The sequence below is a fragment of the Acytostelium subglobosum genome, assembly GCF_000787575.1.
Source record: "Acytostelium subglobosum LB1 DNA, scaffold: scaffold19, whole genome shotgun sequence".
NCBI lineage: Eukaryota > Evosea > Eumycetozoa > Acytosteliales > Acytosteliaceae > Acytostelium > Acytostelium subglobosum.
The window spans coordinates 45391-56923 of NW_012236514.1; the positions used below are offsets into that span (position 1 = coordinate 45391).

General features: G+C 44.2%; 4 protein-coding genes across 4 annotated transcripts; all 4 read right to left on the reverse strand.

Annotated features, from left to right (window-relative positions):
- Positions 1 to 384: 384 nt before the first annotated feature.
- Positions 385 to 1836, reverse strand: SAMD00019534_086110 (hypothetical protein; the record flags this gene model as incomplete). The annotated part of the gene is made up of 3 exons (XM_012895968.1): positions 385 to 404; positions 485 to 693; positions 770 to 1836. The coding sequence occupies 3 exons, from the start codon at positions 1834 to 1836 to the stop codon at positions 385 to 387; spliced, it is 1296 nt and encodes a 431-aa protein (XP_012751422.1).
- Positions 1837 to 2031: 195 nt separating this feature from the next.
- On the reverse strand, positions 2032 to 5784 carry SAMD00019534_086120 (hypothetical protein; the record flags this gene model as incomplete). The annotated part of the gene is made up of 4 exons (XM_012895969.1): positions 2032 to 2166; positions 2277 to 3394; positions 3469 to 5349; positions 5430 to 5784. 4 exons carry the CDS (start codon positions 5782 to 5784, stop codon positions 2032 to 2034), a joined length of 3489 nt encoding a protein of 1162 aa, XP_012751423.1.
- Positions 5785 to 6995: 1211 nt separating this feature from the next.
- SAMD00019534_086130 (hypothetical protein) lies at positions 6996 to 7868 on the reverse strand (the record flags this gene model as incomplete). The annotated part of the gene is made up of 1 exon (XM_012895970.1): positions 6996 to 7868. The coding sequence occupies one exon, from the start codon at positions 7866 to 7868 to the stop codon at positions 6996 to 6998; it is 873 nt and encodes a 290-aa protein (XP_012751424.1).
- Positions 7869 to 9348: 1480 nt separating this feature from the next.
- On the reverse strand, positions 9349 to 11149 carry SAMD00019534_086140 (hypothetical protein; the record flags this gene model as incomplete). Its single annotated transcript, XM_012895971.1, has 4 exons — positions 9349 to 9755; positions 9834 to 10079; positions 10144 to 10562; positions 10638 to 11149. 4 exons carry the CDS (start codon positions 11147 to 11149, stop codon positions 9349 to 9351), a joined length of 1584 nt encoding a protein of 527 aa, XP_012751425.1.
- Positions 11150 to 11533: the final 384 nt, after the last annotated feature.

Here is an 11533-nt window from a genome sequence, read left to right on the forward strand (position 1 = left end):
TACGTACATGTTTACATGTCATACTAAGACATAGCATCTCAACACAATCATCAACATTCTTATTGAGTTGATTGATTATATTGAACAATACTATATCTGGTAGAGATACAAAGAATACCATTTGTTTGTTGTGCTTATAAGTATATATATAGTTAGTTATATTATATCTCAATGAAGGAATGATTAATGGACTGATTGATCCGTCACTTGGTCAAATGACGATCATTCAGATATTTCTGGTTCATTTCCATCTTCATCAAGATATTTATTTGATCAAATATTATACCGAGTGATAATATACAATTAATGACAGGACAGTATGATGTCCGGCCAATGGATGAATGATTGATAGTTGTATAATTTACATCTCGTCTTGTATAAATATTATTGGTGCTCGGTAAGCCCTAGTGAAGGTAGAATCGCCTTTAATCAATCAACCAATCAGTTAGTCAATTTATCAATAAATAATAAAGAATGAACATACCTGTGCCATCATCATCAATGTCTTTCTCATATGGTTCAAAGTCATTTAAGGCATCGGCAGGCATGACCTCCTCGTCTGGTTTGACACGAATATTCTTCGTAAGTCTCTTTCCAGTCTGGATGTCCCTGAGTTCTTCCAGCTTGTATTCAACTTCCGTTTCATTATACTCTTCATCATATTCATAATGTGGCCCTGAATAATCTCCAACACTGGATTGATTGTTGATCAATATCAAAATGAGTGAGTGATTGTTTGGACTACGACGGTGAGCATCAAATAACATACCTTGTAATATGAAGGTATCCAAGGTATAGACTGATTCCAGCTTCATTGGCTAAATTGATCAATGTCCTGGCAATAATTGCATCACCACCATTGAGTGACTCCAATGTGATGGTACCATCATTGTATTCATTCTTCAATACGTATATTATTTGTTTTGGAACTGGTCCTTCATACTCGTCGTAGTCTTCATCGTCATCATCCTCCTCCTCCTCTTCCTCTTCCTCTTCATCATCGTCCACACTTATTGGTGCTGTTGACGTCGTTGATGTCTTGGCCTTCTTAGTTATCTTTTGGACTTCAGCCTTCCCCTTTGTTCTGGGGTTCTTGGACTTGGACGTTGACATTTTTGCAGCCTCTTTAGCCTCACTTTCCTTTCTTATCATTGCTCTTGTCTTGAACATCAATGGTGGCAAGGTGTTGGGCTTGTGTTTGGACCTAGCCTTGCCAGTCTTCTTGTTGTCGAAGATCATAGAGGCAGGTAGTTTGCGACCAAATGTCATCCATATTGAGCGAATCAATGCCTCTGAGCTATAGTTGAGATTGATCTTCTTGCTGCCAGACCTCAACAGGTTGTAAACAAGACAAACGTGATAGCCTGAAGTCACTGGTGTCACCTCATGCTTGCTGTCATCATAGAATGCACACCACTTGATCTCTGACACTGAGTTGTTCTCCATTGAGACGATTGTTTCCTTCCCATCGTGCTGAATCATCAGATCGCCACCAGCATGTGGGCACGGCAATGTGAGCACCAATGTACCAAACTTCTTGGCAATGTCACTACGAGGGAGGAAGGATGTATCTTCATCTTTAAATATGAGTAGCAGGTAGAGCTTGGCCTCGACAGACTCTCCAGACAGTCCCATTGACTCGCGAATGGTGCCTATAATCCCTTCGAAGAACTTGTTGAATCCTATGCCCGAGATGGATATGACCTCCTTCTTTATCAGATTGTTGCCCTTCGGATTGACCTTGCTGATCGACGCCGATGAGATTGAGATTAGATTGTTTACCTGTTCTTTATAAATTGGGAATGATAGTATTCCAACATTCCTAACTTTAATCATTGGCATAGGTACTTCTTCATGACCTTCACAATAATACAATCCATAAGAGTTGTTCTGACATTCATCCAAGTAATGCTCCAAAGGTCTTAGCCTCTCATTATACTCTATGTCTTCCATCCTAATTATGTTATATTTGTTTGTTTAATTACATTAAAGAGATAATATGGTATGAAGTGAAATGATTGAATGACTTGATCATGGTGTGAGGGTTGAGCTTTGAGGGTCGGGGGTCTCGAGGGTAGTTGCCTCGATCATGGTGTGGTCGTGGACTTCTTGCTTCCAAGGGTGTTCATGACTATGTCTCCAAGTCGTCGACCCATCAATCTCTTTCTAATGATGAATCCTGTACCAAGTATGATGATAATGGCTCCAACAACACTACATGATATTATAACTGGAAGTAACCAACTTGAGTTTGATGAAGAAGATGATGGACATACACTGTTATCTTGATCCTCACGTAACAATAGACCAAAGTTGGGATCAAGTATGGATTGATTGTTAAATGATGGTACCTCTATTGCTGTCAACACTTGCATGTGACTGTTGTCAGCGGATTGACTACGAGTGTACAGGCTGTCGGTCTTGTCCAGAGTCTTGAGGTCAGCACTGGAGTAGCGTCCATCAATGATTGCTCTCTTTGCAAAGCGTGCCATCATCACAGAGTCGGTCATATCGATCTCATACCAGTTGTCCCTGTCGCTTGTTTGGACCAACTTGGTACATGGGGAGGCTTGCTGTGTGGCTGACGAGGCATTGGCTCGGTATACTACTTGAAGTGAGTTGACCATGGACACAAAGGGGAAGCCTGTGATGGTGATCAAGTACTTGACAGAGTGCGCGGGGATTGGTATCTTCTCTGCGGCAAACTCAATGACCTGTGCCGAGCTGTAAACTGTCGTGGTAATGTCCACCACACATGGGCTGCCTGGGAATGTGCCAACAAAGTGATTGGTACTTCCATCGGTCGACGTGTTGACCTTCCAAGTGGCATCACGCAAGACCAATATGTTGTTGAGTGGTGTTGAGGACGCGTCGATGGGTACCTCGCGTATAAACTCAACGCCAACATCAATCTCAACTGATGATGTTGTGATGGTGGCAAAGGCATTGTCTTGAAGAATTGGCTTGGGAGGCGGAAGTGTGGACATCCTGATAGAGCAGTCCGATGAGCCATAAGGGATAATACAAGTACATTGGCCAGTTTGGGGATCACATGATCCTTGTCCATTGCAAACCTCACCATTGAATGAAGGGCATGACTGTGATTGATAGTAGAAGAATATATGTTGAGTGAATGATTGATTGGTGCTATGGAACAAAAGTTTGATGGGCAGTGCATAAGAGTCTGCTGGCTTCACATTGGCTCGGAATGAGCAAGTGATTTGATTGGACTGGAACGAGGTCACATCACAGGGCGATCCTCCAACACTCACACCAATATCACTAACATTGCCCTTTGTTCCATTCTGTGTCACATCAATGAAGAACCTTCCTTTGAGTACCAAGCTGGATGGTTGATTGAACGTGATATCTGAGTATGACTCAATCATGGGTACTATATTGTTTGATTGAGTGGTGGGTGTTAGTTGGGCTGGGATAATTCCACTGTGATGCATCGGATGGACTTACCAAATGCTTCAACTGTGGCATTGAATGGAGATGATGACTGGCCATCAAAGATCACTGTGAAGGTGTACTGTCCAGGTGTGGACACAAGCAGACCTAGCTTCTTGTGTGGCTCAATGATGAAGAGCTTGGTGTAGGTGATACCTTTGAGTGATAGTGCACTTGGATCATTGCCAAATGATGTACCTTCGATTGTGAACACTCCAAATTGGTCCAAGTAAGTTGTCGTAATACTTGGTTCCTGATATGTATAGTTGAGAGATGATGTCGACACACCTCCAAGTGAGACCACCAACTGATGTGATGTGCCACGACCAGTTGGAATGATGGCAACTACATTTGTGAATGTAATACTGGTCACTGGGATTGGAGCACCATCAATGGTTACTGTTAGATTGGTAGTGTCGTAGAAGTTGGTGCCAGTGATTGTCGTTGCGCCGCCACTTGTTGGTGCACCAGTGCTCATTGAGAGTGTTGGGGGCATGTAGGTGAGATTGATTGTTTGTGTTAAACGTGTGAGCAGCTTGACACTTAGAGTGTGGGTGCCATAGCCAGCTGGAACAGTGGCCGTGATCGATGTGTAGCTAATGCTGGTGATCGCCAACTTGGTCGTGCCATCAAGCCAAACACTCAAGTCTGTTGTATTGTTGAAGAAATTGGTACCAGTGAGAATTGTGTTGCCTCCACTAGTTGGAGTTGAGGTACTCATTGCCAGTGTAGGTCCCTGGTAAACATAGGTGAAGGGTGCTGATGCGCCACTACCGCCAGTGATCGATACAACAAGGCTGTGTGATCCATAGCCAGGGGGTACTGTTGCCACGATATTGTTGTAGTTGATACTTGTCACGGGGATGCTCACTCCATCAAAGAGAACAACCAAGTTTGGTGTGTTGTAATAGTTTGTTCCGGTCATTGTGATGCTGCCACCAGATGTTGGAGTGTCTGTACATGTTGCGATGGTTGGCACAGCGTAAGAGGCGGTGGCCAAGGTAGCGGGGTTGTAGCCGTCGACAGCCAGTGTGATGTCAAACTGCGAGTAGCCTGCCCCATAGGTGATGGTCTTGATCTCGGGCTTGGTTGGATCGGGTGTCATGATAGACACCGCATTGGTGATGACCAGCTTGCTGTAGAGGAGGCCGTAGTTGCTCACGGTGACGTTGAACGACCCTCCAGAGGTCGTGAGGCCAGTGATTGTTTGTTTGATTAGTGGAGAAGTGTTGGCAAACTGCACGAGGAAGGCCAGGTACTGGGTGGCAGCTAATGCCTTTAGTATGTTGGGGTCTGCAGCACCACTGCCAAAGTAGTACTCTACTTGCGAGGCGTCCGCAGTCATGGACGCCGCACCATATTGAGTTACGGACTGACCACTGAACGGTCCATTGTTGTATGAGAATATACCGCCTGAACGACTGACGCCAAGAAGTAGGTCCAGAGTTGCCATTCGAGTATCTAGAGCAGAGACACGAGTTGTTGTGAGCATGGTGTAGGTCTTGGCATCGGGTATCGCACCTAAGAAGCCTCCGTATGTACCAGCGACCTTGCCCTGTGCGTATCTCTGAGCATTGGTAGGGTCGGTGTAGGCATGTGTGTTTGAATACAAGTAGTTGACGAGCTGATCGCCCTGATAGACGATGGGCACTCTGAACGAGGTATACAATACACTGTCAACAGTGACAACGATAGGCATCATATCACTCTTTCCAACAATGTCTGGTATACAAGTGATCGACACTCCACTGTCTTGAAAGGCAACACCCGTACACACTCTATAGTCGAGGCCAACAGTGACCGAGACCTTGCTAATGTCGTTGCCAAAGTTACCTCCAACGATCGTAAGCTTGGGCGTTGGTGGCATGACCAGGTACACATAGGACAGGAATGGGGCTGTACAAGTTTGATTGATTGATCATTAGTAAGTGAATGAGCGATTGATTGATTGATTGGCGTCGACAGTGGATACTCACGTTCATATTGGAAGTATATGTTGATGGTAGCGCTGCTGTATGTCCAGTAACCTGTGCCTGGCGGTACAAGACATGTGAAGGTGTTGGTGGTGCCAGCAGGGAGGGGACAGGCAAATGTCTTGCCAGCATTGTTGAAGGTGACAGTGCCTGTTGTAACTGTTGATGTGGAGGCCACTCGCTTGAATGTTACAAGGCCACCATTAGTACCAACAGTGGTGATCGGCTCCCAGTCAACAGGTGTATTGATCTCGCAAAGTACACCAGCGGTGCTTGTAGGGTCTCTATTCTGGACAAAGCCTCTCAGCACTGAGTTGGGATTGGCAATGACCATTGCAGTCCATGAGTTTACAAGCATTGGATGACGCGATGGCCATGGACAACATGTCTTGCAACGATCACTTATTGCATCATAGTATTGAAATCCTTGATTGACACCATAGTCATGAGTCCAATTATAAGCATCAGTTGATACTCCCGATATCAAGAACAGATCAGATGTATAACTTGGATAGAATTGTTGAATTACCCAATTCTTCTCTGCATAAGTATCGATTGTTGCTGGATAACTAGAATGTGCGTGTTCGTTTTATGATTGATCGTTTGTGGTGTGAGTGAACAGCTTGGATTGAATGAATGAATATGGTATCATACCCTCCAGTGGGACATAATGTTGATTGAGGTGAGTTTTTTACAACTTGTACGGTATTGGTATAGTAGGAGTGTCCATTGACAGGAGATACTACTGGAGCTGAAGACACTAAACTACATTTCCAAGAACTTAACAACACAACAACAAATAAACAAAGTTTGAAGTATTCGAACATTGTTTGTTATTTGTAAATAATAGTAGTAGTAATAATAATACACGCAAATATGATGATAAATACTTAAATCAATCAACCAATAATACGAGTCACTTGGCTCACTTAACAAAAGTAAGAAACAGGATATATCTATTTCAAGTGTAGATGGAAGATTCATAAATGATCAACAGTGCCTTGTGATGATGAGAGGGTATTTTAAGGCCTAAAACAACTTGTACAACAATCTAGAGATGTGTCATCATGCCCCCCTATGATGAAAGGACGCGCATTAAGGAGGAATCCAAAGACAAGGATTCTATGGTTTACGCCATCTAAAAATGGTAAATTGATGATGTTATTTTTGCAGCATGGTCGAGCCCTTTAAAGACCCGAAAACTTGAGTCCTCATGCCGAATAGATGGTTTGTCACACGATTGCATTATTGGCAACATGATCTATTGTTGTGTGAGTGATGAAAGAAGTAGCCAAGTCTGAAACACTATTTAGAGTTTGCAAACTATCGACCCAATTAGGAGTTGATCAAACATTGTTTGGTTGAAGGCCTTCTTGGCCTAAGTGCTCCAATCCAAAAATAGATGTATTAACCAACCAGGCAAGTCTAATCATGGTAGTAAATCATTATGATGGATTTATTACTTGTTCATACACTTAATATTTGTTTGATTGATTGAACTGATGTGATTAGTGTTGAACATTGATTAGTGGTGAGGACTTCACTTGAATAACAGTCGGTTGAAACTGTTTATGGGAAGGCGGTGGAGACGGTGTTCTGTGGAAGGACGGTTTGCATCTTGATTCCATCCTCAGCGACGAAGTCGCAGGTGGCGTCGTACACGTTGGAGTCAGCCCAGGTAGTGAAGGTGCAGGTGAAACCAGTGGTGGTGATGTTGCTAGCAGTGCATTGGATACGGGTGGTGTAGCATGGGCTGCTTGGGGAGTTGGCGTCCAAGTGACGGAGGCAGAGGGCAACAGTTGGGGCAGAGAGGAAAGCCTTTGGGAAGGTGACCTGGCGGGTGGCGGTTCTTGGGCTGGCAGTGCCTGGGACGACAGCGTTGAGGTCGCGGTTGCCAATGCTGACGGATCCAATCTGGGTGGATGGGAAGGTGTTCAATGGGAGGTGGTACAACTCCCAACGGAGGGACATGTGGGTGTTGAAGGTCACTGGGTGGAGGGCGATCGAGGTGGCGTAGATGGGTGGCTCGAAGGAGTAGGCCACGACGGTGTTGGCATCGGAGTTACCGGCAATCTTGGCACCGCCAATGAGGTTGTACCAGGTGACGTTGTCCTGGGTGTAACGGATGGTGTAGGAGGTGACCCATTGGTTGTACTCGTTGGCACGACCCTGGGTGGCAATTCCGGTGAACATTCTTGGGGTGTCGCAGCTGGCAACGATGTACTGGTTGGCATCGTTGGCACCGACACACCAGGCGGAGGCACCGATGGTTGGGCGTGGGTTGACAGAGTTGAGGACGCAGTGCTGGGGACCATGGTTGGCATCAAACTCAGAGGAAGCAACAACGTTCAATGAACCGTTGTAGATGCATGGGGAACCCTTGTTGGCAATGAGAGCGGCAACGGTGGTTGGGAGGACTTGTTGTGGACCAGCAGATGACATTTTGGAATTATTTGGATTGATTGATTAAATTGATATTATAACTTAAGAGTTAATATTATTTGTTTGAAAGTTGCTTGTTTGTTTGTTTGATGAATTGTTGTATACCTGGATCCAGGTATTTATATTCATTGGTCTGGTCGAGACTGGACACGGAAAGTCCTGGACAGCATCCATTTGGTGGACCCACCTGAAGTTTGTTTCAAGTGTCTAGTCTACAACATTGTTCCAACCCCATTCACATGATCATGATCATGTGTAGTGAATGAATGAATCAGTGGCCCCAATAATAAGCCCTACTTACTCTTTTGGTTTGGCCGACACATTTTATTAGCTGAAGTAAGTAAGTAAAGAAAGACATTTAGGCGGCCCCAGCCAGTCCCACTAACTTTAATTACTTACTCATACACTCTTTGATTGAGAAAGTCATCTTGTCATCATATTACAAACCTGCATGTTCAGTGTCCAACCATCCACATCCAACCAACCAACACTCACCCCCATGTATCCAATCAGAACCTCTGGCGGGCCAGCCAGACTCTAGTCTCCAGTGCCAACTTGACTTCAATAACTCCGTGTATGTGTGGAGTGAAGTGCACTTCATATCTCTTCAAGTTCACGCCAATGAACTAGGATACAACATGTTGTTTACACAAACAGGTTAGAACTTGGGACCAGACTACACCAAAAAATCACCCCCCTGCCTAAGGAGGAGTGCACTGGAGCTGATGGTGTGTTAAAATTGGCTCGCAATGGGCTGGGTGTTGGCCCCGATGATGATCATCACTGTCGGGTGGAAAACCAAACACTTGGTTGTACATTTGACAAACAAAGGACATCCAATCAGAATTTTGTCGTCAAAGGTCTTAAGGTGTGTGTGTTTGATCGAGTGATTGACAATATCTTTGGTCCTCAGAGTGCCATTTGTTTAAAAATAGGGTAGTTATTGATTGGGTTAACCCTTATGCCTCTGATTGTTGCTTGCTTGTTGTTGTATTTGTTCGCACAATCGTTTGATTCATACCTCATCGGACGATGACAGTCACCACCACCAAGAATGATAATATCTGTGTCATGTGATGTGACCCAGTGACAGGATCATGGAATGATCCTATCCATCCATCTCTTGAGTTACTGCAATGTTCGTGCGTGATGTGTGCAAGAAGTCCATATTACATTATTGATGAACATCACCAAGTGGATGTGGATGTGGATGTGGATGTGGATGTGGAAGGAAACAAAGGTGTGTATGTGTACTTTTAATAATAGAGGTTATTCTACATGTTGGTTGATTATTGACATAGTGTGGATGAGGAGGTGATTGATTGGTTGGTTGGTTGAATGGATAGGGTGATTCGAAGTGTTGACATGTCTCACACTCATTCATTCACTCACAGTCATGATGATGTTGACATTGAACAACAGTTGTTGTTGGAGAGGGGGAGGTAGGGTAAGGCTAGGTTGATTGGTAAGTGTGTGGTGTTTAGTTGGACTCCTGGTCCTTCTTCTTGTGCTCGTCGCATTTGGCTTGGAGCAGCTCATGGAGGTCTGGACTGATCAACAGGTTGGCGGTGCCATTGTTCTCGACGTCCTCAAGGTAGCAGACGAAAATGGTGTCGGTACCAATGCCAATGATGTGAGTGAAGATGTTGGAAATGCAGAAGGCAAACAGAGCGGCCAGACCAATGGTGATGACGTTGGCCTTGATCGAGCGATCGGTGCAGTAGAGCACAACACTGGCAAACAGTGCAGTACCAGCAGTAACCATTATCTTGCCCAACAGCAACACGAATGATCCGATAAAGTCCATGATCACAGCAGTGAACATGTTTCTCTGGATCAAATCAAAGCATGCCTTGGTAGCAGTGCAGAAGCTGTATCCGTGCATGGCTATTATGTTGTTTGTTTGATTTGATTGTTAGTATGAATGTCCTATCATTCTTATTCAATCAATCAATGTATACATACCAACATAGATGTAACCAAACTTGTTGACCCATCTAACGATACCCTCGACACAGCCAAGGATGCACTGGATGCATGAGAGGAGCATGACGGCCAACTTGTTCTCGGCGTTGGACTTCTTGGCCAATCTCAACATGAAGGCAAAGAACTCGATAAAGGCAATGACTAAACTGCCCAATGCCAAACTGCCAAGTGATGTGGTCATGGCACGGCCCAAAGATACAAAGGCATTGGATGATCCAACCTCAGCTATAATAAACAGTGATACAATGTTAGTCATCATGGTCGATTGATTGATAATATAATCACTTACAGTTGGCTGAACCTCTGGCAAAGTACCAGTGGGAGACGGCACCAGCGACGACGGATTGGAAGACGGCAGAGATGTAGGCGGTGACCCAGAGGAAGGCAAAGACCATGTAGAACATGAGGTTTCTGATCTTGTCGTCAAAGTGTGGGAGCTCGTTGCTGTCGCTGCTGCTGCCACTCCAGTGGATGTTGTGGCCTGGAATGCTGAACAAGTAGACGAATGATGATGTCCAGTATGCCAAGAAACCAATGAAGAACAGAATGACGACGATTCCAGTGACAAACACTGATGGGCTGCGCTGCACGCCACGGCAGGTCTCTGTGAACATGGCGCAAGTCAAATCAATGCTTCTTCTCAAATACACAACAACTCCAACAAGTAGGAGTCCCAAGATGATTGTGCATCCACCAACGATCATTGTGCTATATAGTTGTATGAGTTGAACATGTTAGATAACCATTCATATTCTTCCCTGTGCTGGATTAATGTATACATACGCTTCACTTGACTCCTTGTGTCCGAGGAACATAAAGAAGATGCCGACAATGATGACGAGGGCAACACCGAGACACATGGTGAGGTAGATGAAGAAACGAGTGAATCTCTTGAGCAGCTCCATCCAGAGGGCAGCGACGGTGAAGGCGACCAGCACTGAATAGATGAGCACGTCCTTGTTCTGACGCATCTGTGCGACAGCATCCTGCAGGCCATCGACAATGACCGTGGAGTTGTGTCCGTTGATGAATGTGTTGGATGGCACCAATTGGCCTGGTTGACCACGCGAGTATGCAATACCCGAGATCACAGCCATACCAATCACGACCAACAAGAACAAAATACCAAACAATATATCATTACATGATCTTGATGTTGGTCTTGCCTTTCCAGTGGTCGAATCATCCTCCTTACTATATTTTCCACTTCCACCTCTCTTCTGCTGATAATCATATGGCAGACCACTGCTTGGATCCAGCAGTGGTTTTCTCAAGTCATCCTCTTGTGACCACATTATCTATCTATCTATAATCTATTTATCTAATCAATATATATTATATAATCTTCTTCTTCTTCTTCTTCTTCTTCTTCGTCTTCGTAACTTTGCAAACTACTGTTGTTGATACTATTTAAACTAATATTATATTATATATAATATTAGTATTTAGTATGTATATGTATATGAATGAATGAATGAAGTAATGTATAGATAACAAACTAATACGTGAATGAATAAATGAGAGTGAATGAATGAGCTGGAGGTGTCAACTCTTTGAGTGTGTGTGTGTGAGTGTAATTCAATTCCTATTCATCCACACACTTCCTCAACCTCCCTCATACAAACAAACACACAAGTTTATTTTATTTTATTTATTTATCAATGTCAACTCTCACAAAA